This window comes from Lynx canadensis, chromosome B2, assembly GCF_007474595.2.
Source record: "Lynx canadensis isolate LIC74 chromosome B2, mLynCan4.pri.v2, whole genome shotgun sequence".
Classification (NCBI taxonomy): Eukaryota; Metazoa; Chordata; class Mammalia; order Carnivora; family Felidae; genus Lynx; species Lynx canadensis.
This window is the reverse complement of record NC_044307.1, coordinates 144,712,676-144,740,618: the sequence shown is the minus strand read 5'-3', so window position 1 is coordinate 144,740,618 and position 27,943 is coordinate 144,712,676. Positions and strand designations below refer to the sequence as shown.

Below are 27,943 nucleotides of genomic sequence, written 5' to 3'. Positions count from 1 at the left end.
AGGAGAGGGCATCGCTTCCAGGGGCCGGATCCTCCCCAAATGCACTCTGTACCCGACAGCCACCTCCTCCCCGCTCCCCCTGAGCACAAGGGTTCCAGGAGCCCCTCAATTCCCGCCAGGGCTTAGATCTAGGGTCCTGTGGAAGCGGACCCCTACTGCCACGCACAGGGAGCCCCCCCCCTCCCCGGCTCTGGAGCGTTCTGAGTCCTCCCGCGTTGGAATCCTCCCTTATCCGCTCCTCCCCTCTGTGTCTGCCACCCCCACCTCCCAAACCGCTCCTTCTCCCGTGGTCCAGGCTCAGATTCAGTAGGCCCCCTCGCCCACCCCCCAAGAACCCTCAGGCGAGCTGGGGTCCCTCCCCCGCAGCCCAGGCCAGGCCTGTGTCTCTTCAGGGCCACTCTAACTTTTGTTCCTGCAACAACCACGTTGGCTGGCCCTTCCACCGGGGCTCATTTCTGGGCCACCTGAGCCCTCCTGACCTCTGGGGACGCCTCCAGGCCATTCCCAAGGTCCAGCTAGAACTAAACCGCCTTGCTCCTCTGCCTAAACAAGACCAAATTTCCTCATTTGCTGCCACGTTTAGGAAGAAAACAACAACGACGACAACACAGGGTGCCCGGTCGAATTCGGATTTCAGATAAACAACACACATATACGTCTATTTTTTAATATGGGCACTGCCCATGCAATATTTGTATTCCCTGCTTCAGTATCAAATATTGCACAACATCTGAGACATGATTATCTTTTAAAAAGCGTTGGTCATTTATCTGAAATTCACATTTAATTCGGTGTCCTGTGTTTTATCTGGCGACCTTTCCTTTCGGGAGGACAGTGTAACGGTTCATTGTCCCCAGCGTGGCACGAGCTCCCTCTCCCCTGAGCCTGGGCCCGCGCTCCCCCTCCCTGTCCTGTTTCCTCTCCTTGCCGCTCAGGATACACCCGAGGCTCCAATCAAATGCCACCTCCCTCCAGAAGGCACCCGTGATAAGTTCGGTGGCTCGGGGACGCCTCCTTGGAGCCCGCTGCCCCCTGTGTGCCTGCCCACACGTGGGCCCGGGCACAGGCCTTGTTCTCCCCGCCTCCCTCACTGCCCTGGAGATGCCAGGCTCCTGGAGAGAAGCGCCCAGCTTTCTCCCCGTCTCCATCCCAGCACCGCGGCAGTGCTGGAGCAGAGCAAAGGCTCAGCCACGTTTACTGAGTGAACAGACGGGGGGGTGGTAAATAGATGGAGGACCGACTGCTTCTGCCCGTTTACTAGTGGAGTGGCTCTCAGTCACGGAGAACAAATACTTCTCTGTCTTGGCATGCTTCTAGACTCCCAGCCAGAGCGCTGGGCAGTTCGGTGTCCCTGGGAGGGGAGGTGCCTCGCTGGTCGTCTGTCATTGAAGGGTGCCTTGGAACCCTTGGAAACCCATCGCTTTCAAAAGGATGCATGAAGGGAAAAAACCTGGTAGCTTTTTACTAAAATGTTCTCAAGGCACAACACAGAAAGAACCCCCCGAAGTAGGCGAGCAGGGCGCTCCGACACCACCACCGCATCTTGTGAGGCCACCCCGTGCAGCTCAGCTCAGGTCTGTCAGCGGTTACGCCAGCCTCAGCTGAACTTCCGGCCCCTGTGGGTCACGGCCGTCCCGGGTTTACTGATGAGGAAGCTGAGGCTCAGAGATGCCGAGTAACCCACGCAGTGACGCCCAGCTCATCTGGAACATGGCCGGGATTGCAACAGTCTGACTCCAAAGCCAGGGAGGCCTCCCCAGCTCCCCAGCCACGTTCAGCCCCCACAGGTGCGTGCCTCCTGAGTGGAGGAAGGGGGAGCCCACTAATTGTGCCTCCTGAGTGGAGGAAGGGGGAGCCCACTAATTGTAACGGTAGGGAAGCCGCACCCCAAGCGAATTCGGCAGGCTCTTGGAAGAAGAGGCCGGTGGGGCGGAAAGAAGAGAAACCCGTCTCTCCCCGTAGACCCGTGTTCAAACGATCCGGCTCAGCCCGGCTTGCTCTGACCTTCAGCCTCCTTCACCATCACCCAGGGTCTGCGGAGGGCTACGCAAGGGAAGCGTGCAAAGTGCCCAGGATGGAACTGGACACGTTCTAAGTGCTCAGTGAATCGAACTCTCCTCCCTGCTTCCCCCGTGTCCCTAAAACCCAGCTGCCCCCCAAAACACAGGGCCAGCTCTCACCTCGGTCACGATGGACGAGCCGGGCGTTTCGTACACCCAGCCGTGCCGACAGGGGCCCAGCGGCAGGTGGCTCCTGTTGGCCGCCAGGCCGGCCAGGGGGTCCGCGCAGCTGAGGGCGCTCTGGTTCCAGTCCACCTCGTAGCGGCGGCACCGGTGAGGGGACGCCTCGCCCGCGGCCCCCGGGCCCGGCGCTGTGTAGTTCAGCTCCTCCGCCAGGCTCCAGCCGCATCTCCGGCTCAGCTCGGCCACCCCGGGGCTCAGGCAGCGGTGATCCGGGGTGAAGGCCAGGAAGATGATGCCCACGTAGAGGGGGGCAAAGGCAGCTGACAGCAGGCATAGGGTCAGGAAGACTTGCTTCTGGAACCAGCCGAACTCCCCAACCTGCTCCAGAATGTCATCTACGGTGGGCATGACTGGACCGGCACCCTCATCACTTTGGCCAAACTGCCTCGGCCGCGGTGGCCAAGGTCAATGTTTCGTGTGGGCTTCTCTGCAATGGGCTGGTTTGAAATCAAGTTGCTGTCCAAGCATGCTCTACCTGGAAGCCAACCAACTGGAAATAATCTTTCACCCTGTGGTGTGGGTGTCCGGCAAGGGTGAAAGGCAGGAGGGTGAGTGTCCAAGTGGCTTGGCCAGGAAGCAAGGCCACAAGGCTGGGGTTCTAATTCTCTTGGCATTAGAGGAAAAAACTAGAGCCTGCCAGGTAACCCCCCTCCCCACCCCGGAGTGGTCTCTTTAGGGCTCTTCCAGAGAGATTACTTTAAAACTTCTTTTTATAATTCAGATAAATCAAAGGTATCACAGCTTCAGGTGCTGTGTGATCCAGCACTCACACTTCTTTCACCTAGCTGGCCTGGCCTCAAGCGTGGCTCGGCTGAGCACTGCGTCCTATTTGTCCCCAAGGGCCCTGCGGGCCGGCATCTCATGGAAAAGGGAGCCATGAACGAGCTTCAGACTCAGCAATGACAAAAGCACCAGCCTTCAATTCGGGGCTCTGAATTGTTACCAGGTCGTGACAGCCTTCAAGGTCAACGCTACGACTCTTCTCACGGCACAGCTAGGAAAACAGAGGTTTGGGGAGACAACGGCAACCTCCCGAGTTCCCACTGTCCTTGAACTTGAGTCTTGTTCCGCTCCAGAGCAACACCCCGAATTTATTAGCCTGCCCTTAGTTCACCAACACCTGTCAGTTAGCTTTTTGCATTCAAGAAATATTCACCAAGGCCTTAGACGTCTCAGTCGGTGCCAGGCTCTGGGACACAGAGATGGGGCAGCTTCTAACTCCAAACAGCATACCGTTCGGGGGGATAGACTCACAAAGGGTCAGCTCAAGCAGAGGGCACTAGGGGAGCCCCCAAACTGGCTTCTCAGCCAGCCGTGAACCTTATGGCCAGTAGGTTGATACGATGGTGGGGGGGGGGGGGGAGCAGGAAGTGATGAAAGGCAGAAAGGGTGTGGCAGGCAGGGATGGGAAGGTGACCCCCGAAGACCCTGCCTCCTGGCACGCGCACCCTGGAGTAGGCACGGGACCTGAGACTGGCCTGTCCCCACGGAACACAGCAAATGTGGCGATGCCACTCCCAGGACTCCATCGAGCGCGGTTTCACAGCCGCCTGGCCCGGCGTCCCTCATCCCACTGCTGGCTTTGATGAAGCAGGTGGCCCTGCGGGGGAGTCCACAAGGCAAGGAGAGGAGACGCCACCGGCTGACGGGGACCCTCAGGCCCGCAGCTGCAGGAACCACGTGGGCTGAGGCCCATTTGCCCCAGACCCGCAGAGGGTCCCCCCCAGAAGCCGGGAGACGAGTGTGCGGCCTTATCCAGCTAGGGTTGTGGTCGTGTGGCTCCACAGGAACAGACAAGGAGAAATGGCTCCTGGGAGACAAGGAGGGAATGTTCCTGGGAGCAGCAGGGCCTCGAAAGGCCTGCGAGCCCACGTGCAGTGCTGCTCACACGGCCTGGGGCTGGCTAACCGCGCTCCACACTCGCCCCTCTGGGGCCCTGCGTGCCAGGCTGACCTCTGAGGCCAGGCTCAAGCAGCAGCTCCCTCAGCCCGTGCGCCTGGCCTGCGTGCCAGCCCCAGGGCTGCTCTGGGGGCAGGGGCGGGGAGGGGGGCGGCCTGTGGTGGCCGGGCCCCCCCAGGCCCTCATCCTGGCCCCCTCGCCCTCCTCGGGGAACAGGCCAACCAGACCTTTAAAAGCCTGGGGCACACGGACCGACCAGGGTGGTGGGAGAGCCAAGCTCCCCAAACAAACCCACTTCCCCATCTCCCCACCCCAACACAGGCAGTTTCCCAGCACCCCATGGGACTCCACCCGGCACCATCACCTGCCCAGGGTGGGCTCCCAGCTGCTCGGTTGTAAAACAACCTGACACGCGGGGAACGGGGTCAAGGGGGCTGTCTGGACGCAGGGCGGGACCCCGGGAGTCCCGGCCAGAACTGCTGACGGAGGACAGCGAAATGCTACCAGACAGGAAACGCCTCCCCCATCCCCCCATGTCAGCCTTGGGAGGGCACAGACATCCAGGGCGGGTCCTTGCATTTGCACACGGGAGAGGCCCTTTTGTTTCTGGGACTCCTCTCTCTGCTCCACGGGCACTGAGCGCTGGCTGGTTTGGTAAAATACAGTCCCCCTCCCGGGGGTTGTAGCTCTTGAACCCCCGGCCCCCCGCCCCGCCCCGGGCTGCTGCCAGAGGGCTGAGTGCTCACTGGAAGGGCAGAAAGGAAGAAGGCCAGAGGCAAACGTCCCCCAAAGGCAGGACAGTCACACACTCCAAGCTGAAAGCAGTCCTTTCTGGCGGCGTGAGATCGTAGGACATGTGTCCGGGGCTCTGCCCCCGGTTCCTGGCACGGAGCTCCTGAAACCCTTGCAATTTCCTGGGTGGTAGGAGTAGCCTTTGTTCTGATGAGGGGACTCTGGAGGGCTCCCGGTCACGGGAAAGGCCAAGCCATGATCAGAAGCTTGGCACTTTCGGCCCAACCCGCATTCTCTCGAGAAGGGAGAAGGGCTGAAAATGGAGTTCATGATCCATCGAGCCTACACGAGGAAGCCCCTGTGAGGATCCCAAAAGAATGGGGTTGGGAGAGCTTCCTGGCTGGTGAACACACCCACCTCAGGGGGGATCACACACCCCAGCTCCAGGGGGACAGGGGCTCCCTATGCCTGGGACCCTCCCAGACCTCGCCCCATGTACATCTTCATCTGGCTGCTTGTCTGTGTCCTTTAGTAAACTGGTAAAAATAGGAGTGTGTCCCGGAGTGCTGTGAGCTGCTCGAGCAAATCAATTGGATCCACAGGGGAAGAGGTCATGGAAGTCCCCCGACTTTGTAGCCAAGTCGGACAGAACTATGGGTAACCTGGGGACCTACTACTTGCCGTTGGCATCTGAAGTGGGGGGCAGTCTTACGGGACTGAGCCCCTAGCTGGGGTTGGGGGGGCGGGGGGGGTTCTGATGCTACCTACAGGTGGACCACGTCAGAATTGAGTTCAATTATAGGACTCCCCGACCGGTGCTCCAACGAATTGCTTGGCGTGGGGCAAAGCCCCCACATCTGGTGACCAGAAGTGAAATGTTCTGGGTGAGCAGCAAGGGAGATACACAGAAGGGAGAGCTGGGTTTTCCCCACCACACGGGAGGAAAACAAGTGTTTTTCTAACACAAGCGTGCTGGCCCCAAACGTCCTGGGTGCCCTCTACCTCTACCTGGGAAGCAGCCAGGGAGCAAAGGTCCTGCTTTCGACACATCCTGGGGAGAAAGCAAGGCCCCTCTCTGCCCCCAAGTCCCCCAGGGCGGTGCAGGGGCTGGGGGTGGGAAGGCAGCCAGCCAGGCCTCACGCCCCCTGCTCTTTTCTTGCTGGAGAAAGCAATCTCCCTGGCTCTGGGCAAAGGCTTCCCTCCCCACTCCCCAGGGGGCTGGCGCTCACTCTTTCTTTTGCTCAGATAGGCCACTCTGTTCCCATTGCCCAATCCCTGCTTCAGTGCAAGGACCGGACACCTCGGGTCATCAGAACTGCAAAGGGGAGAAGCGACAGAGTACTGTGGCCAACTGCCCCCCGCCCATCCCCGCCACCATGGGCGCCCCTCCTCCAGCTGCACTCAGGCCTCCTCACCAGCCCTGGGGTTGCTGTCTCCCTCTGTGTGCCGTCAGGAGACCACCGTGGTGGAGGCAGACCTCTCCTCACAGACCTCAACCCCCAGCACCGCCTCCAAAACGGCACCTTCTTTTAAGGTCCTTAAGGAGCGGTTTTAAATTGCGCTGAGGAGCGTGGAAACTACCAGAAACGAGGACCCAGCGTGGGAGCCACAGCGAGGCTCCACTCGGTCATCAAAGGTGCTGCCTTCCTTGAGGACCCAGGCTGTTCTCCACACCACAGTCTCCTCCCCGATGTCGGGGCCTCTCTGATGACTCCGTTTGCCCTACACCAAAGCCCCTGACAAGGAAGGCCGCCGGGCAGGCCTCTTCCCCCAGAGCCCGGCCAGAGGACAAGACAGGGGCCTTCTGTCTCCAACCCCCCCGGCACTGGGACCAACCGGACCCAGTGACCTTGTCTGCCCAGCTTGCCCAGGACAATCTTCTTGTCCCCATCCGTTCCAGCAGACACATGACATGGAAGCTACGCGTTAAATTCCTCCCTACCCTCCCGGCCTCCAGAGCTCAGAAGGCCGAGCGCGCACAGACGTCACCACCGGGGCTAGAGGTCCCCGGGAGCAGGGGCTGGTCGGGCACACAGGACAGTGGCCAGGAGCCGAGGGCATCACCTGGCCCCTATTCTCAGTTCTGGACGCCAGAGCCAAGTCTCAGGCAGCCTGCTTCCACGTCCTCGAGGTATCATCGTCAAAGCCGGCTCAGCTCCCAATGACCCACCCACCCCGTCCCCACAAAAGAACCCACGAAACCACCTGTGGTTCATTCAAAACCATCGGCCACTCAGTCATCCCTCGATGGGCGTGGAGGCAACGACAGGTCACAGTGGGCCAGCCTAGACGAGGCTCCTCAGCCTCTGCACACAGCCATGGGTCACTCTCGCTGTGCCTGATGACCGCCCGGCCCCTCTAGGAGAGCGACTGGGCCTCTGCTCCCCGGACTCGTGTCTCAGGGCTGCCGGAACAAAGTAGCACGGACGGTCTGGGAGGCTGAAGTCGCAGACATTTATTGCCTCGTGGTTCTGGAAGCTGGAACTCCAAAACCAAGGGGTGGGCAGGGAGGGAAGGCCTCTCTCCTCAGCTTGCAGACGTCCGTCTCCTCCCTGTGTCTTCACATCATGAATTTCCCGTTCATAAGGACACCAGTCACAGTGGACTAGGGCCTACCCCCTGACCTCGCTTGAACTTGATCACGTCTATAAAGATCCAGTCTCTGAGTAAGGTCACATTCTGGAGTGCTAGGGGTGAGCGCTCCAACACAGGGGTTTTGGGGGACACAATTCGACCCCTGATCATCTCAACACGCCAGCGCTCACGCGTGGAGAGTAACAGGCAACGGGTCAGAAGCGCCACGCCAATGGCCGCAGAACCTGGTCACTGTCAGCTTCCTGGGGAATTGGACCCGATGTGGGGAGCAGTGTTGGGGGGCGCAAATGGCTGGGGCGGGGCCATGGGGAGGGCGCGGGGGGCTTCCCTGGGGAGGGCAGGTTCTGAAGTAGTGTGCACCCGTCTCTTGGGCCCTCACCATTCTTGTACAGAGAACACCACACCCGTTCCGTGCGACCCTCAGGACAACCGTGCGCCACGGTGACAGCATTTCCCAGGGGACGGGCCACCGGCCACCAGGCTCCCCAAGGGGACACAGGCCAACATGTGGAAAGCACTTCATACTGTACCTTCTTGGGAGACCCACCAGCCACATTTTTTTATTGTGATCTGAGCCGGATCTCAGAGAGGTCTCACGGAAAGGAAGCCTGTCTTCTCGGCATCCTCCTGACCTACTTGGGCACAGACCCTTTCCAGTTTCCGTAGCACACCAACCAAATCAGACGGGACAAGGGTTCCACGGGGCATCCTTTGGAAAACGCCACTCTACGGCAAGACTTTCTAGTTTAAGTATGATTCTGTTCAACCTGAGGTCCGTCCCCCATGCTTTCCCGAAAAGGAGTCCTAAAACCGCGACACGGGGCAGAGCAGAACAGGGATCCTCCAGTGGGTGGGGGGTGCCCGAGGCGAGAAGGGCAACCTCACGTGTCAAGGCCACGAAACCGCAAAGATTGAGGAACTTTCTGGGCTGAAGTGAAACTGAAAGACAGTGAGGTACAACACAGGATTCAGAATGGGGTCCTTTGCCTACAAAGGGCATTGCCGTGACCAGCAGGGACACCCGAGCAGGATCTGAGGCTTAGCTGGTAGGAATGGGCCCACCACCGTGTTCTCGGTGGATGCACCGTGCTCCCGCGGGATGACAACCTGAAGTGTCCAGAGAAGGTGAGGCGTCAGGGAGGCAGCTCACTCTCAAGCGGTTCAAGAAAGTTCCTCGTCCTGTTGGTTCAAAATCTCCGTATGTTCTGATTATCTCAGAATTAAAAAAAAAAGAAACAGAAGCCTGAAGCCGAAGGTCACAAGGTTGGTGTGGGACCTGGCCCTCTGCTCCTTCCAGGGTGTCTTCTGGGGCGCTGCACCCCGTCGTGTGGGTCTCCAGCTCCCCACTCTGTCTTCCAGGACAGTGCCGAGAGCGGCCGTCAGGTCTCCCCAACTTGGCCGCGAGCCCATCCGTGGGCTCCGTGGTCTCGCCCCGTCCAGGGGGAATGACGGACGGGCCATTTGTGCAATCTCGTTTTCCTCTGACGCTGTATCAAAATAACATTAGAGGTAATCTTTTACCGAATTTGATTTGCAACCTGGTCAAAACACAAAGCGGAACAAGAGGTGAAGAAATGGCAGTGGCCGTTCACAAGCCTAACTTTGGTCCGTCCCCCTCTCTTTTTTTTTTTTATTTTTATTTTTTTTTTAAATTTTTTTTTTTCAACGTTTTTATTTATTTTTGGGACAGAGAGAGACAGAGCATGAACGGGGGAGGGGCAGAGAGAGAGGGAGACACAGAATCGGAAACAGGCTCCAGGCTCTGAGCCATCAGCCCAGAGCCTGATGCGGGGCTCGAACCCACGGACCGCGAGATCGTGACCTGGCTGAAGTCGGACGCCCAACCGACTGCGCCACCCAGGCGCCCCCGTCCCCCTCTCTTTAAGAACACAGGGTGTTTCCCCCGGGACCCCCTCCTTCCGGGCTGGCAGCCTGAGGCCTTCCAGGGTCTGCACACCCGCCTCCTGAGCCTCAGCGCGTCTTCTTCCTTTCTCCCACCGACGCGGGCCCTTCCACAGCACACGGCTCCTTACTGTGTCGCCCACTTGACACCTTGAGTCACGGGCCTGCTTCAGCCTCGCCTCTGCCATCCGCCCGATCGCCGTCCCTCGGCCTGCGTGACCCGGACACGGCGGCCAGCCCGGCACCCACAGCGGCCCCCCCCGACGCTTCCGGTGGGGAGGGGATCGTGCGCTCAGCCCGCTCTCCCAGGCCGTACGGCAAGGCTAGCCCGAGGGCGAGGCTCACCCCAACTCAGTGACGCGCACTTGGAGAAATAAGGTGTGTGAAGGCACCTGAGTCGTGGGGGAAGGGGATTTATTTAAATCGAACCTCATCCATAACACGTGCCCCCGACACGCTCCCTCCCCCCTTGTGACTGTAGGACCCGCACGACCATCGGTTCTGTGACTCCCACAAAGGATCAGGTTCCCCAAAGTACGGTTTTGTTATTTTCTTATTCTGTTTCACTTCATTTTATTTCAGTATTTTTACCAACAGCAAAAACAGTCTTACCTTTAGGTGGAATTTTGCATTTATATTAAAAATCTTGTGTGCCGGGGACCTGGGCAGCTCAGTCAGTTAAGCGTCCGACTACGGCTCAGGTCATGATCTCTCGGTTCGTGGGTCTGAGCCCCACATCAGGCTCTGCGCTGACAGCTCGGAGCCTGGAGCCTGCTTCAGATTCCAGGTCTCCCTCTCTCTCTACCCCTCCCCTGCTCGTGCTCTATCTCTCAAAAATAAATGTTAAAAAAAACAATTCTTATGTGCCAATTAGGAATTTGAAACATTTTTTTTAAGTTTATTTATTTTGAGAGAGAGAGAGAGAGAGACAGACAGACAGACAGACGGACAGAGGGAGAATCCCAAGCAGACCCCGAGCTGTCGGCACTGAGCCCGACACGGGGCTTGAACTCACGAACTGTGAGATCTCGACCTGAGCCGAAATTTAGAGTCTGACACTCAACTGAACGAGTCACCCAGGTGCCCCCCTGCCCGCCCCCCGCCAAGAGTACTGTTTTAAACGCCCAGGTGGAGTCAGCCTTCCTGCAGGGTCGTCGTGTGTGCTGTATGATCTCAGTGGTTGGCGGAGGAGAGCCGGTTTCAACTGTTTTTAAACGTTCCGAGTAAGAACAGATTTCTAGACCACGGATTTTCCTCGACACAAGGTTTGCCTACATCGTGCTCATCCCCCACTTACTCCACTTCTCTGCCATCCTTGGACAGTCTCCAAAGGGCACAGAAAAGTTGGCTGAAAGGACACTGAGTATCAGCGCTGTACTCTTATCAATAAAGTCACTTCTGAAGACATCACAGTTCCTATCTGCCATCAGGGCGCGTTTTCCCGCAACTACGTGCCACGGCAAGGACGAGGACTGTCTTCCGAGCCCAGGGCTAGCTCTAGTCCAGGTCCCTAAGGGTCAGAGCGAATGCCCTCACACACACGGGGCCACCTGTCACCCTCCACCTGCCAGCCACAAGCCGCGTGCTCGGCAGGCAGCCAGGGGTACGAAGACCCCTGCGGTCAAGTTCACCAACAGGGCCAACGCATGACTGCAAGTGGCCTTCCTGACCTCCTGCCCCCTGCCCGAAGTGGGCTTCCTGTGTCTTAGAGGGAGGGGGTGCTGGGAGAACAGCCCTCCGGACACAGTGCCCGAGCACCCGTGACTCCTGGGTGGTAACGCACACTTTTGTAGGACCCAAGTGTCGGTGGCAGAAGAAACGACGTCGATGAACAAATGAGGGGAAGGGAGGGAGGGACAGACGTTGACTCCGAGACGTCTGCTTGCCGCCGCAACTTTCTGCTTTGTGTCCGCTTTCCCACTAGCGTGTAGGAAGCTCTCGTCACTAGTCGGGGTGACGACTGACCAAAGAGAAGCCACCCCCCCCCCCACGACACACAGGGCACCCCCCGCCCCCCCGTGCCTGCCTGCAGTGCCGGAACCTGCACTCCCACGTGCTCGCTCCGGGAACCTGGGACTAGCCGGAGGTGCGCTTTCTCGCAAGGAAGGAGGAAATGAGACCTGCCCACCGGAAGGACGCCAGCGAGCGTGTGCAGTGGTGCTGCACACGAAGGGCCAGAGGGGCCCCGCGGCAGGAGCCCAAACGTGGGCATCTTCCTCAACAGCACAGAAGAACAGACGGGCGGCCAGGCTCGGCCACGCGCTGGGCAACTTGTGAGGAGAAAGCAGTAACACCCGACTAATAATTTATCTTTTATTGAAATTGTTGAATACTTTATATTACAGTAAATTTGATTGAAAAAAAATGAGGAAAGAAATCAATTTTAAAAAATACACTCATGTTGAAATCAAATTAGCCAGCCAAACGGAGTACAAACCAAGGAACCACCATAGGGTGGTTTTCTCAGTACATGAATACCACTGAGTCTATGTACAATTCTAGAATTCGAGAAAAGTCATTCATTAAACACTTCGAGAAAGGTGCCAACAGCGAGGGAAGGACAGCGGCCCCGCCCTCCAGTCCCGCAGCACCGAGAGGCCGACCCCAGCACCCCCAGAGCGGGATCCCCAAGTGCAACGCTAGGGCGAGATGCTGGCCCATCGGCTTTCATGCAATTTCCGTAAGTCACGCACTGTGCAAATTAAGGCTTCTTATAGGTCGGATGGTTGATAAACACTTTTTTTTCTTAAAAAAATAAGCACAGTAAAGGTGGTATCATGAGAACCTGAAGAGGTGAGACCTATCCCCCAAATCTGGAGGAAAGTTATTTTCTCTGACATCTCAACTCCATCCTCACACACACACAAAAATAATCTTTGGGTGGGTTGTTTGAATTCACCAGCCGGTGAAAGAAATACTGATAAGTGTGCTCTGTGCACCTAGGATTGAAGATGTCATGCAAAACGCTGCAGCCGTTACTGACTAAGGGCAGAGAGCAGGCGAACCCTCCAAAGCCTAGGCACTCGGGGACCCTGCACATGCGTGTGCGCGTGCACGTGTGTGTGTGCGCGCACGTGCGTGTTCCCTTAAGAAACAGGAAGCAAAAAGGAAGGGACAGATTGGAGCATTCTAACTTACAGGCTACATTATTGACCAGTTCAAAATCTCATATGGACTTTCCTAGCACACCGACAGTTTCCCCTCCCGACCGGGGATGAACCACGGTCACCCCCGCTGTCACGAAGAAACTGTTGGGTTGTTTGTTTTTTTTGTTTTGTTTTTTGTTTTTTGTGTTTTTTTTTCGTTTTTCCTTTTTTGCAAACCTGAGTAATTGTCAAAGTCAATAAATAGGAGGAGAGAATTAAATGCTAAAATATAATGGTCAAATACCCCACAGGGCCTAAAGCAGCAAGGGTTTTTCTCAAATACACAGCCCTCTGTTCCAAGATGCATCTGGCCCGGGCGCACGTTACGAAGCGCACGGCAGCCATGCTTCTGAGGACTGGGGACAAAACCCGGGGCCCTGCACCGCCCCCACAACAGGGGCAGAGCCACGTTCCGAGGACCGTAAACCTGACCTCCTCACCCTCTCCCCCATCACAAAAACTCTTCCCTTTTGAGACAGTTCTTGTTAAAGGCAAAAATGATAGAAGCATCATCGAACTGAAGTCTTATTTGGTTGGAGGTGCTCGGCGACGCCACGGACCCGCGTCCCCTGTAGGCGCCAGGAGACTAGATGTGTAAGAGGTCCTCGTCGCTGTCGTCGTGGAAGGACGCCAGGCTGCCGGGCTGTGCGGGCTTCTGCTGTGCGGGCCTGGGCCTCCCTCTGCGGGCCCTGTCCCCTCTCACCAGCACCCCCGCGCCATCCGCGCTCTCCCGAAGCCCCTTCCTCTGCGCGTTCCTCCCGTGCTGCACGCTCGCTGCCCCGGTCCCCCTGCCCGCCTGCACTTTCACCTCTGGGATGGTCAGGACCTCGTCCTCGCTGTCCTGGTCGTCCCCGTGCAGGGAGGTGAGGGCTTCGGCCTTCACGGACTTCGTGGTAATGTGGCCGTTTTCCTGCCCTTCCTTCCCGGGCCTTGGGGTCGGCACCTGGATCTCTTCCATCAACCACTCGGTTTCGTTCTCATCCGCCTCCTCCTCCTTGTTCACCTGTCAGGGACGAGGCCAGACCCTGGAGTCCCTCTGAGGCCCCAGACCACGCCGTTCCTCTGTGACCCTCCCTTCCGTGACCTGCCTGAGTTGGGGAACCCCTTCCCTGCTTCCCAGGTCCCCCACCCGGAGGGAAGGCTGGCGACCCTCGGCTCCCGCTTGGACCCCACGAGGCAGCTGGTGTCAGGCTGGCAAGTCAGCGGCACCCGGGGGACGGGAGGGGCCGTGCGGTACGAGAAGCCGCAGGGGCTGGACGTGACTGTGTCTGAGTGAAACCTTCGAGGACGCAATCTGGCTGGAGGACCGAGAGCCACGAGCACGCGTGTGCCCATTACCCGAACAACGCCTGTCCGGGGGAAGTTTATCTGAAGGGACTCATCCAGGTGCCAGATGCACAGACACGTTCGTTATTTGTTTAGTTTTTAGAATAGCCCCCAAAGTAGAAGCAACTGAAATATTAAACATTCTGAGAAAACCAGCCGCAGCCGTGATGATAAAACCTGAAGGCAGAAAGGACACGGAGTGAGCTCGGGTTCAGAGCGACGGCTGACCTTTCCCTTCTCTCCTTCAAAAGGCCTGTGGTGGCGTCTTCCTCGTCACAGGCTGACACCATCAGGGCACAGACAGCTCAACAGTGGGGCGGGGGCGACAGGGGTGATGGGACGTTACCTTCGAGTATTTGTAGGACACGCTGGCACTCCTCCTGCAGCAGCTGCTCAGCCTGCTAACCACCGTCTCCCTGCGGGGCGAGCGGTCACTGCGGGCGGGACCAGCCGGGCAGGAGAACCGCCCGGCCGGCCTTCCCCGCCCCCTCCGCAGCCCCGGCATCTAGTGTGCCGGTCCTCCCGGCCCTCCCTGGCCCCGGCCCCTCGCCCACCCGCCCCTCCACAGCCCCGGCATCTCGCGTGCCGGTCCTCCCGGCCCCAGCCCCTCGCCAACCCGCCCCTCCACAGTCCTGGCACCTTGCGCATCTGCTCACAGAGAAGCCTGCAGCCCCCACAGGCACATCCCTCCATGGCACGGGCACGCTAAACCCACAGCAGCTGGGTTATACACGAGTTCAGTGAAAAGAACACTTTGGAACCAGATGGAAGTGGATTCGAAACCTGCTTCCTCTCTCAGTGGTCTAGCAAAGGCAAGTGCAAGTTACCCACCGGGGGCTTCTGCTTTGTCCCGTGTGACTATGACAAGAGCACATATTCCTCCCACCCCAGGACTGCATGGAGACGTGCGCCAAAACTCATGCCCAGACCCTCGGCCCGGATTCTTCGTCCCAGTACCTGCCTCTCCGGGCCGGGACGGCCGCACTCAGGACTTCTGGATGCCCTCTCCCACCTGCCAGGGAGGACCACGCACAGGGCTCACGGGCCCTGTGCCTCATTCACACACCACACGGAAATGTGGTGACAAGCCCTTTTACCCAGAAACCGTGAGCCAAGACGACGGCGTCATGCCTGGCACACGGTAGGCATCTAGTAAACGGGAGGAAGGGGCGAGAGGAGGACCGTGTAGAGGGGTCAGCTGATCAGAAGGAAGCCTGCTCATAAAAGGTGCTCATCTGCTGTCTCTTTGGACACATTCAGAGACCAACATCCTAGAAACAGGCCCGGCTTAGTGCCTGCGCGGCATCTCCTACACGACACGACCACCAGGGCCTGACTCGCACGCCTGGGAGTCAGACGGTCACCTCGTCCCAGAAACGCGGACGTTTACGCGACTTCGGAGACCGTTTCCGTGGTTGCAACACACACACACACAGATCCCAGGACTCGACCTTGAAGCACTGGCCTCGGGGCACACCTGCTCGCCTCTCCTTACCTCCTTTCCTTCTTGTAGAGCAGCAGGGTCAGCAGACAGCCAGTGAGCGCCACGAGCAGCAGGCTCAGCACAGCCCCGACCGCCTGGCTTCTCTCCGACAGCCCCTTGTGCTCCTGCGTGTCCTCGCCCGCACCGTCACCATCAAGGCCCACCCTGAAAGGAAGCCACGTCCTTTGGTGGCGTGCCACGGCAGCCACAGCTGGAGCAGTTCCCAGCCCGGGGTGTGGAGAACAGCAGGACGGGGTCCTCAACGACACGGCAGTGGGACCGGAGAACAGGTGGAAGGCACCGCCCGGAGCCGCGCGGGCAGCTCTCACGGAGGAGCGTGGCCTATTCCGTGGCGGCCAGCCCCCCCCCCCCCCCCGGATGGCTGCAGGGCACAGAGGCACCTGGGAAGCCACAGCAGGGATAAGCCGGCAACATTCATCCTCCCAGGACCACAGCTCCCCTCCCTGGGGACAAGCAGTCACCGCCGGGGGCAGGCTTCTGTCCCCTCCACCCCTCTTGTCAGGACACACCGTCGGTGCCTCATGAGGGCTGAGGGAACACGCACGGAACACGACTGGACACGGCACAGACGCTCCATCCGGGCTGCCGCGTCCGGGAGGCACGTCCCCGGACCAACACGACCGCCCCTCGAGCAGCTAGGACGGCAGGAGTCCCGCCCACATGTGGGAAAGAGCAGCGTATTTCTATGACCTTAAACGCTCAAGGAAAGTAGTACAAATTAACGAACACAAAGCTAGAAAAACCACGACGGACCTTCTGCTCAGAGAACCAGATGTCCGTGTAGTGACTGGACACTTCCGACCCTTCGTGCCTGCACTCAGGGCACCTACAGTAACAGAATCCGCTAACAAAGTTCTTCCCGCCCTGGGAAGGCAAAGAGGCAGGCTACAGGGACTGTATGGGCTGCTCGGGAGGAGAGAGGGCAACTGATGGGCCACAGCCGTGATGAACTGGAGGCTACAGGTGCAGATACTGGTTCAGAAAACTTCTTGATTCAGACTGGGTCGGAGGGCAACCGACGGCTCAACTGCGTGAGGATAACTGCGCCCATCAGCATTCAGCCTGAGCCAAATAATCCGGTTCCAAACTGGACGACGACCTCAGTGCTCTATTCCAGCGTGGAGGCACTGGTCGCTGTGTGCTCGAGCGGGGACGCCCCCACACGTGCTCTGTGGACCCCGAGGGACAGGAGTTCGTTCAGGAGCACCTGGGACGCACCTCCGCGTCCCAATGGGAGAGGCGCATCGTCACTCACTTCTAGGCCTGTCCTCACTGCTACTTTTGGGTTCTCCTGGGAGCCAGGAATCATTTTCAAGTGTGTTTTAGTTTGCAAATGTATTTCTATTTTTCAGTTAATTTCTCATTACTGGTTCTTAACTTCACTGTGTGTTTTGCGTTTTAATTTTTTAATGTTTATTTCTGAGAGAGAGAGAGAGAGAGAGAGAGAGCGAGCATGACTGGGGGAGGGGCAGAGACAGAGAGGGAGGCACAGAATCCGAAGCAGGCTCTAGGCTCTGAGCTGTCAGCACAGAGTCAGATGCAGGGCTTGAACTCAAGAATCTCAAGATCACGACCTGAGCCGAAGTCAGATGCTTAACAACACAACTTTGTGTGTGTTGTTTATACGGCACCAACATCTAGAAATTTAAGACTTGCCTTGCGTTCATGTTCCTGGAACACTTCAGACAAAGCTGACTCTTTTTAAAAATGAAAACTCATTTAAGATCTAACAGATGTGATCTGGGACTCCTCCCACTGTTCCTACCACGGTTTCTAGGGACTGCAGAGAAACATTCCTTCAGGACACAAAGGAAACCAGTGCATGGCAAGAACTCCTTTTTCTCTTGATTGTAATCTCAGACAGAAACTGAAAACGCTTCTGTAAGAGAAGGACCTGGATGAAATGGGAAGAAAACAAATCCAAGAGGAAAGCAAGCTGTAGCACTTTGTTCCAGATGAAGGTCTCTAAACCTGACAGTGAACTGGGCAGAGGAGCAAAGGCCCTGGGGCACAAGAAGAGAGAGTTCCCTGAGGCCACACAGAGGCCAAGATCACCCTTCCTTTGGCACAGAAATGCATGTTCCCATATGCACACGCAAAACCTGGCCTATGCCTGATCTTCAAACCCTGTAGAACAAGTTTTCCTTCGTCCAAACATAAACACTACCTCGTTCAAGGTAAAGCGACCTTTACCATATAATAATCTGCACTGGAACCCAAGGAAAAATGCGCTAGGAACACAAAGACGAGGCTCAGCATCGGCCTGCCGTGAGGCAGCATGGGGGAGGCCGGAAAGAAAGCGGGCACACTCAGGCCTCGTGCGTGCCTGCCGGCAGATGGGGGTGCCCTGGGAATGGTGGGCGGTGGCGGTAGGGGAGCAGACGAGGGGCAACGCTTGGACAGCCAGTGAGGCCGCATGCTGGCTGCGTGGGGCTTGCCTCTCCGGTGTTTGTGCACGCTTGAATATCCCCACACCAGGTGGGGCAGAACACACACAAATACGTGCTCGAGCTGAGTCAGGGGAGAGCGGGTCGGCGTGCGGCTGGTGAGCGTGCGCAGAAAGGGGAAAGTGGCCCGGCCCGTGCACTCACCCTAGGGGACACACGGCAGAGGTGTACCAAGAGAAGAGATACTGGCAGTCGGCGGTCTCGTGGCTGAACTCGGGGATCCCGTCCTTCACCAGAGGGTCGCAGTGGAAGAAGATGGTGGAAGACACAGACTTCGTCTTGTCTTTTCCGCACTTAGAGGACGAGGCAAACACCACATCTAGATCCCCGTCTGTCAAAAAGGAAGTATGACACAACCACACAACGTTACCATCGACGTTTCAATAATGTCCTCGTGGTCTGTAAAACGCCCACACAGACTTAAGATCTCACGTAAAGGGCCTTCTTCAAAGGTCTCACATGTGTGCGTTCTCACAGGCCACCTCACACTCCTTACAGGGCCCCCCGCCTAAAGTCCGGGAGCAGGAAAGACTTGAACCTTGACCCCAGGAGAGGTCAGGCCTTTGTCCTCAGTTCACAGTCGGATTCAGAATGGGGACTGGCCACGTGGTACCTGCTCATCCGGAGACCGAAATGGACCAGACGGGGAACCAAGCAACCGGCGGGCCAACCAAACAAGCCTCTGTGACGGAACCGCAATAAAACCCCTGGACACGGAGACGCGAGCTTCCCCGGTTGGCGACACTCTGTGCGTACGGTCACAGCCCGATTCCACAGGGAGAGGACGACGGAAGCATCTGGCTCCCTCCTGGATGTCACCCTGCATGCTTCTCCCCTCCGCCAACTGTCATCCTTAACGGTGGCAGTAACAGCTCTCAGTGAGTTCTGAGTCCCAGCGAAGGACCAGACCTGAGGGTGGCAGGGGAAGCCCCCCAAAGCTCCCACTTGGTGTCAGAGGTGAGGGAGCCTTGTGCGGATGCTGCCCTCCCCAAGCTTTGCAGGTGGCTCAAACTTCACAGCGAGCCACCGCTGGAGAGCCACTGAGCTCCGTGTGCGAGGCGGTCACGTCCACACACAGGGAGCCCTGAGCCCTGGCCCGTGCGGGCTGGGCTCGGGAGGCCCCACATGTTCTCACGCATAACTGGCTGAGGCAAGGCCTGAACGGACCGTCCCATGAGGCCAGCACGTGGGCCCATGTCCACGAGCTGATGGGGGAGCCCATGGCAGCTTCCTACTCTTGCCGTCTCAAATGAATGAAGACTCAGGAAGAGATTCAATCTGCACTTCTTCATGCAACGCAACAAGTGGTCTTAAAACTAAACTTACTTTCTAGTGCTGGTGAATGCAGAAAGCGACAAGGTCTAAAATGGGTTTAATTAACCCCGAATAAGTAAACACGCACGACGCGCACAGGTACGAGTAAACCCAACCCAGAATTGCTAGAAAAGAGAACTGCGGGGGTTACTGCTCCTTGGTGTGGAATCACGAAAGCAAATCAGGCTGACGTGACGGGTACCTCTGCCTTGCCCGTCGGGCACGGCCAAGTGCGGTGATGCGTGCGCTCAGCGTCTGAGCGCGGAAACATGCACTTGACCTTTTAAAGAGTGTTTATCCTTTCTTTTCATCCTTCTGACAAATGTAAAATTTCTCATCCTTGTGTAATAGCATCTGAAATTGTGAAGTAAAGAACACGACTAAAACCACATCAAAGGCAGTTCTGGATGCGCACACTTCACCTTCTACACCCCCACCTCACACCCCCTGGCGCAGACCAAGTCTAAGGTGAATTTTACCTGCAGTGAAACGTTCATCTTACACCTGTTCGATCCGTCTTGATGAACACGTATCAAGACACAGAATCAGACCAGGGCTTCTGCTTTAAAATGTGGCATTTCAACGGAAGGGTGTTAGTTCAGGGAAAGTGTAAGGCCCTTCCAAGGAAGCAGGACACGGAACGTTAATGGAAAGCAATTACCTTGAACATAGTATTTGGTTTTATCAGAAGTTCCAACTTTCCTGCTGAAGTGTTGGTCATTTGGTTTAACCTGGCAGATGTTGGCCCCAGAGCACGCCGGGTTTTTGGAGCTCGTGATGGAGGAAAGCTGGATTTCATACAGGTACTTGTCCCCATTTGTCCTCATGTCCCCAGAGGCACTGAACAGCCTGAAGAAATGGAAAAGACAGCAATGGCTCCAGTCCTTCAGGAAACCCATTTACTAGAGACCCAGACACCTGTGAACAAGCACAGGACCGCAGGACACTACCCTTCTCCACCTTGGCCAGCCTGGGAGCCCACGAAGACCCCCGAGGGCACCAACTTGCCTCCCGCCCTGTGCTCTGAGCACTGGTGCACCCTCCTCAAGATGCGCTGTTCCCACAGCACACCTGCTTCGCTTGCCGCGGGTGCAGCCAGCACATACGGCCACCTGACCTCGGGAACGGCTCCGGGGACACTGCTGGGACACTCTATTTTCACAAACCAGTAAGCCCAGGGATTCCTGATCAAAAACTCTTTCAGGTTTCAGCTTTGCCCCTGGGCTTATCATGAAGTGAAGGAGAAGGGGTGACTTTATTTTTACACTCAACAGAATTCACCATCTTTGGTGTTAAAACTTCATAGTTGAGTAATGCTGTCCCCCAGTTTTAAGCAAAATAGGACATCTACCTAGAAACAGTAACTAACACACACAGGCCTATTTATCTTGCAGCTCCCCTCCCCCCCCCCCCCCCCCCCCACCCCCCGCACCGGGAAAGATCTAAATTGGTTTAATTTTGAATACAGTTAGTTCAGTGCTCAGAAGGAAAATGTTTCACTTACTTAAAATAAATATCTCCGAGGCTGAAGCTCTTGCCATTTCTAGGGTTGGTGATGGTCCCGTTCACCATCCGCACCTCCTGGGGCTTCACGGCACAGGCAGCCCGAGAGTCCCAGCCGAAGTAGTAAGTGCAACTGTCCAAGTCGAACCTGGAAGGAGGGAGCACGGGCTGCAGTCACGCCCAGCCACACGCGGGGGCGGCTGCGACACCAGGCCTCTCGTGCCGGGAAGAGGCTCACTGGCTTTCAGGGCTCCGGTCAGTCCTGAGCCCTGGGTCCCTGCAGAAGCACCCCGCCACCGAGCCCTCGCCGCCCCCACGATGGGTGCAGGCAGCTCTGGGCTAGCGAGGCTCGCAGGAAAGATCCGGGAACACCAGCCCAGTGAGGAAGATGTTGTGTGGCCCTTTGGCAACGTGATAATGTTGGGCACCGTTCAGCACGTTTTTTTGGTGGTGTTAAATTCAGAAACTGTGCAACATCCAAAAACTGGAAAAATTTGCTCGTACATTTCTGAACTTTACTTTGCAAGCTTTTTCAGCTCATACGTTGATTCAATCCTCGTACGATTCCGAGGTCCTGCCTTTTTCAAGCCCAGCTTCCGGAAGAATCATTTGTTCACAAACAGCAGCTCATACGCTCCCTCTGTTGGCCAACTCCTCCTAATGCTAGTTGCAGAGTTGCCTGGAAAATTCTAGTGTCATCCAAGAGCATCCCCTGTGCCAGCCCCACCTGCCTGGGGATCTCAGACAGGCCACCCGGACAGCTGGACTTAAGGTGACGCCAATCGCTGCCCCTCTGGTCCTATGACGATGCTCAGGGTGGAGGCCGGATGCCACCTTACCTTGTGGCTTTAGTCAAGTGACCGTGTGCCCCAGCCCCCTTTCCAGGAAATCCCTCCTGGTGCAGAACAGCCCTGCACGCTACAGGACATCGAACAGCCCCCTCCCCACCGTGGCCACCCGAACACCCTCTCCCTGCACGCACGTTTGCACGCCTGCAAGTGAAAACCATGGGGAAAGATGCTGATGGGCCCCCAGTGCACTCTCTGCACAGCTCCCCCATGAGGCCCCGACCCTCTCTCTCACCTCTTGAACGAAGGTCTGCCCACTGTCTTTGCACAGGTCAACTCGATGACGGCAGAGGCGGTCTTATTCTCCCCACACTGATAACCTTTTGAATAAGTTACGATGACTTTGTCACCTGAAACACACAAATAACGGAAGTGACGTCGTTCCTGGTTATAAAGAACGAACGTCCGGCTCTCTGAAGACTCCTGAGTCCTCCACCCCGGGTTCCCAGCTCTGCCAAGCTCGGTGACCGCCTCCCGGCTCACAACACACCTTGTGTGGCTAGAGGAGACCTGGGTCCAAACCTAGCCTTCCTGCTCACTGGCTGCCTGACTCCGGGCTGCTGAGCCTCTGAGCCTGTCTCCTCACCTGCACCACGGGAACACCTTCCAACGAGCAGCCGAGTGCCCGGCGCCACGTGCTCACAGAGCAGGACCCCAGGGGCAGCGTTCGCCACTGCTCCAGTTCTGTACCACTGCAGGGTTGTTCTAGGTGCCCTCCCGACACATCCCCCCGTCTCAGCACCCCAGTGGTAACGGGGCAGGTGCCGAACCGACAAGCACAACGAGGAAAACCAGACCCAGAATAACTCTGTTCTTCTCGGGTCTTCCGGCTCTGTGTCCAATCTTTCGACTGCTGAAAGGATCGCGGATAAAGAAAGTGACGAGACCTTGACGAGCAGGGTCTAAGAGGAAAGCGAGCGCTTGCATTCAGCTGCCAGTCGCACGGAAGGCAGCGTGGCCGCCAGTTCAAGTCCCATGCTGCTGCCAGCTACCACGTGTGGCTGCCCAGTGCAGCTCGGGGTGGCGCCCGAGCCCAGCCTGGCTCGGCAGGCAGACTGTGGCTCAGGGGCACAGGGCGGGGCCCTCACAGGGGCACCACACACGCTGTAGCCCCGGACCCTCACCCACGCGAGGCAGGGGACACGGAGGAAACGTGGGCCTCGGCACCAGCTTCCCCTCCGCTCTTCCACACGCAGGGGCCCAATCGCTCGGCCGAAAGCCCAGGGCCCTCAGCCCTGCCCCGACTCAGAGCTGTTACTGGATGGACTTGTATTAAACACTGAGCTTCTGTGCTAAATAGTGGGCTCCTGTGTAAAATTTTGGAAGAAAGAGTACTGCTTTGAAGAGAAATTCTTTTTTTCTTTCTTAATTTTTTTATTTGAGAGAGAGAGGAAAAAAAATAACGCGAGAGTGCACACGCACGCAAGCGGGGCGGGGGGGGGGGGGTGTGGTGGAGAGAGCGAGGGAGCGAGCCCTAAGCAGGTTCCACGCTCAGCACAGAGCCCAACACAGGGCTCGATCCTACAACCCTGGGATCTTGACCTGAGCTGAAATCAAGAGTCAGATGCTTAGCCGACTGAGCTGCCCAGGCGCCCCTTGAAGAGACATTCTTAAACTGCCGAGCATGAGGCCAAACAAATGCACGTATTACTGTAGACACCCCACACTACTGGGCGGTACACTAGACCTCCCACACCTCATTGCCCAACTGGTGACACGAACTCTAACCCCAACCCCACAAAGCTGCTGAGAACTACACCTGCAGACAGCACAGTTGTAGGTAACTGTTAGCTCCTGGGACAGACGGCCCATCTCCCCGCCCCAGATGGGTGCAGCCCCTAAATGAGGGTGGCAATCACTGTGTCTGCCCTTGGACAGCTATCCTGTTGGGACCAAAAGGGAAGGTCTTACCTGGCGGGCTGGGGACCAGGACATGTCTACTAGCTGAACCTTCAGTGAGGGCTTAACTATTCAAACCTGTCAGCCAGCTGCGGGAAACTCAGGCGAAGGCTGCTCCGATATCCGCGTACAACCGCGAGACCGCAGAGCAATGAGCCACTCTCGGCCCCCTTAGGGAGCCGTGGGGAAACAGCAGTGAGTCATGGGACGACTGGCCACTCCGGGGGACTCCACCAACCTGCAGAATCTGGTTTGCTTCTAAGACTCACAGTGGCTCCGGCAGAATTCCCTGCCCCTTTTTCAACAGCTCACACAAACTCGAGTCACCCTGTGATTTAATCAGGACAACCCAGGGACCCCTCTCTAGTCCAACAAGATAAAGGTATTTTTCTTTACTGGTCCCCCTAATACACCCCAACTGACCCCAACTGTATCTACCTAAGAAAAATCTACCTTCTCCTTTTATTTTTATTTAAATGTTGATTTATTTAGAGAACACACACGTGCACCCGTAGGGGAGGGGCAGAGAGAGAGAGAGTCCCAAGGAGACTGCATTTTCAGCACAGGGCCCCCCACGTGGGGCCCAATCCCCACAAGCCCACAACTGTGAGGTCATACCTGAGCTGAAATCAAGAGTCGGATGCTTGACCAACTGAGCCACCCAGATGGCCCTACCTTCCTCTTTTAAATTTTTTTTTTTAATGTTTATTTATTATTGAAAGTCAATGAGAGAGTCAGAGCGTGAGCAGGGGAGGGACAGAGGGAGAGGGAGACACAGAATCCGAAGCAGTCTCCAGGCTCTGAGCTGTCAGCACAGAGCCCAAAGCAGGGCTCGAATTCACAAACCGTAAGATCATGACCTGAGCCGAAGTCGGTGACCTGAGCCGAAGTCGGACGCTTAACCCACTGAGCCACCCAGGCACCCCAGCTACCTTCCTCTTTTAAATAACGAAAGATAGAATCTTTCACTAAACAACCAGTTGCAAGATGAATTTTCTAAAAACGCTATTAAAAAAAGCTTCATTATTATTATTTGTTACTATTTTTCTAAACTGTTAAGATATTACAAAAACGTACCCCTGAATTATCTTTGCCAAGTTCTTGTGCAACCATTCAGCTCTCCCGAATAAATGCTTGCACGTGTTTATGCAGACTCTGTGCTCAGCCCAGAGCTGGAGCAGGGATTCAGCAGAACCTTAACCACTGTGACCCTCTTGGGTGGGGAAGGACGTTCGCAAGAGAGCCGAACCCTCTTGAACACACCCGCCAGGACGTGCCACCTCAGAGAATGCCAAGCGGTGCTTACTCTTATGTTCCAGGAGTTACTGGAACGCTGGACAACCACTGGGAATTCTATCTGGCAGTTTCAACTGAAGCCCGTGCTGAGCCTCCTGGCCTATGAGGACGCCTTTTCCTTCCCAATTCTGATGAGACACCTGTAACCATGCACAAGGACCCAGGGCCTTACCTATGACGTCCAGCTTCTGCGTGTGAACGAGCCCCAAGACCTGGACGACACCAGATGCGCTCTTTTTGCAGATGCTGGCTCGGTCCGAGCAGTCGAGGGGCCCTTTATATATTTTCTGGCACAGATTTATATAGTACCTGTAGAACAACACAAAGGGATGGGGGAGGGGTGCAAGGTTAGTCTGCCCTGGCACACTGGGGTGCAGCTCTGTCCGTCACTTTCAGAAACAGTAATCGTTGTGACAACCAGGTATGCCAGAGCACCTCTGAAGACGGCACTGAGACAGAGACTATCCGGTTACTGAAAACGGGAGCGCGTCAACCAGGCCAGTGGGGGTGGACCCTGAGACGGTGCGGTTTAGAAGGGCTTTCGGGTCGGGACCAGCTGCGGCCCAAGTCCACGCCCCTGCCCCAGGCTGAGGACTTCCTGATCTGGGGGTGCCGGGCAGAGTGGGGGCCGTGCACAGAGCAGCCACCATGGCGCACGAACCCCGAACCACACAGCCCAAGGGGTTCGTGCCAAAGAGTTGAGAAAATCAATGCCCCCCCCCCCCCCCCCCCCCCAACACACACACACCCAGCAGCAGACAGAAGCCCCTTCCAAACATGATGCCAATCGAGACCCTGTGTCCGGCCAACTGCTGATCGCCAGCTTCTGGTTCCAAAGGCTCCCTTTCTGTCCTCCTCTGCCTTCCAAAGCGGCCACGCCCACTAGGCCAGACACCAGTGGGCTGCTCCCTAGAGCCCAGGGGCATTCAAGCCACCACAAGCACTGGATTTCCATGACAGCCCCAGCTCTGGGGGGACACAAAGGTGGACTGCCATGTGCCCATCGCCATCAGGCCCGAGAGAAGGTCACGGCTGACAAGAGGTGGCGGGTACTCACGAGACTCCTTCGTGGACAAAGAACCAGGAGCCGGTGAGCGAGGACAGCAGCCTTAAGTCATAGGTTTTGTGCTTCTGGATGAACTTGCACTCCATCTTCTTTGGGGGGCACACAACTTTCGTCTTCCATTCAAATGTCACCTCACAGCCACGAACTTCACTGAAGACTTGTGGCCTCCCGATATCAGCGTCCTCGTCACACTTGAAGATGATCGCGGACGTCCGGTGGCTGTTTGCTGGGGGCGCAGCATTCGGGAAAAGTCAGACCGTGGCCTGGTCCCGCGCGGGCTCCTCCCCTCCCTCCCCCTCAGCTGCGTTGGCCGGCCGCTGCCCACACGCCAGGGGCAGAGCCCGTCCTGTTCCGTTCACCCAGATCCTAACCTGAAACAGACCAAGACCCCTCAGGGCACAGGGTCCCTTCCTGGGCTTCGTGACCCCGCGGCCCGAGCTCAATTCCCTGTGGACAGATGCTCCACATTCGATCACACGTGGGTGAGAACAACAAATTAAAACAGCAACAAGATACCTCTAATCACCTAAAAACGTGTCATCCAACAGACCAGGAGAAAGATCCTGTCGCAACAAGCCTCCGAACAAAACTGTTATCAGTCCCCTAGTGAATTTAACACTTAACGCTCTCTTTGTAGCACCTTGTCCCTGATCACTCACGACAACTGATTTTTTATGCATTTTCTCATCACTTCCTTTGAGAGCTCACATCTGTGCCACACACGTGAGGAGGGTTCCCACATCCCTTGTCTCCAAGCATCGCCAGAGCAAGGCCGCGATGTCTGGCTCATGCTGAACCCCCCGCCCCTGTCCTGAGCCTGCCCCCACCCCCAGCAGACAGCCAGTGGAGGACCCCCGCCCCCCGCCATTTCTGATTACTGCCACCCTGCAGACCTGTGACAAGTGGGATTCTAACAAGCACGAATGTGCAGCATCAGTGCTGAGACCCGGTCCACGGACACAGATCCCTGGAGCGAGCGGGCCCCGCTGGCCCCCTGACACCTGCACGTCAACTGAGGTCCACATGCACGGTCACATAACACGCCCCTGGAGCAATGAGACATGTCCTTTCTCTATGGGAAATAGGCCCGATGTGGAAAATCTACACGCAACAAAATTTCTGCATTAACTTGGACACCCACAAAGGCGCAGGCACGACGCGAGCCTGGGAAGGACACTGGCTACGGGGCAGCCTGGGCCCGGACGCGTGCTCCGCTACGTACAATGTCTGCAGAAGCCCCACTCGTGGTCTCTGTCGTAGTCCGCGGTGGTGGAGCACCAGAGCCTCGCCCTGCCCTCCAGAACGCACTCGTCGTAGCTCTTCCCGTTGAATATGAAGGGGAACACACAGGGGTCACCTTCCTCAGTTTCTGGAACAAAGAACACCTGTGAGACCCTGATGACGGGCACGACTTCGGCTCTGCTCTCCTCGCTGGGCACGATCACCTGGGGATGCTCAAAAGGATCTCTGACGGGAGCAGTCACCCTAAACCAACACGAGGACCACAAGGTGACAAGCGGCTTGCAGGCCAGAGTGTGTTCAGAGCCCAAGCGCTCACACCCGGGGCTGCCCGGGTGGAACACTGCGTGGTCCGGGCCAGGGGTCAGCATTCACAGCATCTGGAGCTTCGTGCCTCAGTTTCCTCCTGCTGCCAGGTCTAACACCACATCTCCCAGGACCGTCAAATGCATCCCGCTACGAAGATTTACCTGGAGGACAATTATCTCCATTGGCGTAACTTAAAATGACAGCTTCGTCCTGGTGCCTATAATCCAGCCTCATCGACGCCAGCCGTCCAAAAGATGCCCCCTTGGTCCCAGAGAGCAGGCAGACACCTCCGTCCTTACAGCCTCCTTGCTCCGGGCCCGCCGCCGCGGTGCATACCCCCACGCTGTAGGTGCGTGAGTCCCGAGTCACCTGGACAGACAACACCACGTGTGGCTGTCGGTGGCTCTCAAGACAGACAGGAGCCATCGCTGCGGGGAGGTAGGTGCACTCGTGCAGGAAAGCAGGGGCCGCCTGTGGGCTCTGCACGGGTGCCTCAGTGCTAACCTTCCTCCTCTCCAATCCTGACCTCCCCGCACAGGGCAACGCCTTACCCGCTGTCTGGACGTTTCCCTCCAGCCACTGGAAGGACCCACATCTCCCTCCACTCCCAGGCCCAGCCTTCCTCCTCCTCCCGCCCACGGCTGGCTGTGCTCCACAGCCGGGCCTCTGGCAGGG

General features: G+C 57.2%; 2 protein-coding genes across 3 annotated transcripts in view; both read right to left on the bottom strand.

Moving 5' to 3' along the window:
• Positions 1–2,827, bottom strand: part of SLC22A1 (solute carrier family 22 member 1) — a 30,216-nt gene extending 27,389 nt beyond the window's left edge. Inside the window, exon 1 of one of the 2 annotated variants that reach the window (XM_030316728.1) lies at positions 2,181–2,827. In XM_030316728.1, the coding sequence (XP_030172588.1) occupies positions 2,181–2,591 (411 nt within the window). In that variant the 5' untranslated portion in view covers positions 2,592–2,827. The remainder of the gene's footprint in view (positions 1–2,180) is intronic. The other variant, XM_030316727.1, reaches the window with a different exon arrangement.
• Positions 2,828–11,670: 8,843 nt separating this feature from the next.
• IGF2R (insulin like growth factor 2 receptor) overlaps positions 11,671–27,943 on the bottom strand; it is a 103,223-nt gene continuing 86,950 nt past the window's right edge. Inside the window, exons 38-48 of the mRNA XM_030316726.1 lie at positions 27,430–27,637; positions 26,943–27,089; positions 25,712–25,946; positions 24,827–24,963; positions 21,695–21,809; positions 20,613–20,759; positions 19,770–19,957; positions 17,939–18,125; positions 15,339–15,491; positions 14,190–14,259; positions 11,671–13,520 (exon numbers count right to left, since the gene is read on the bottom strand). Of these exons, the coding sequence (XP_030172586.1) occupies positions 13,104–13,520; positions 14,190–14,259; positions 15,339–15,491; positions 17,939–18,125; positions 19,770–19,957; positions 20,613–20,759; positions 21,695–21,809; positions 24,827–24,963; positions 25,712–25,946; positions 26,943–27,089; positions 27,430–27,637 (2,004 nt within the window). The 3' untranslated portion in view covers positions 11,671–13,103. The remainder of the gene's footprint in view (positions 13,521–14,189; positions 14,260–15,338; positions 15,492–17,938; positions 18,126–19,769; positions 19,958–20,612; positions 20,760–21,694; positions 21,810–24,826; positions 24,964–25,711; positions 25,947–26,942; positions 27,090–27,429; positions 27,638–27,943) is intronic.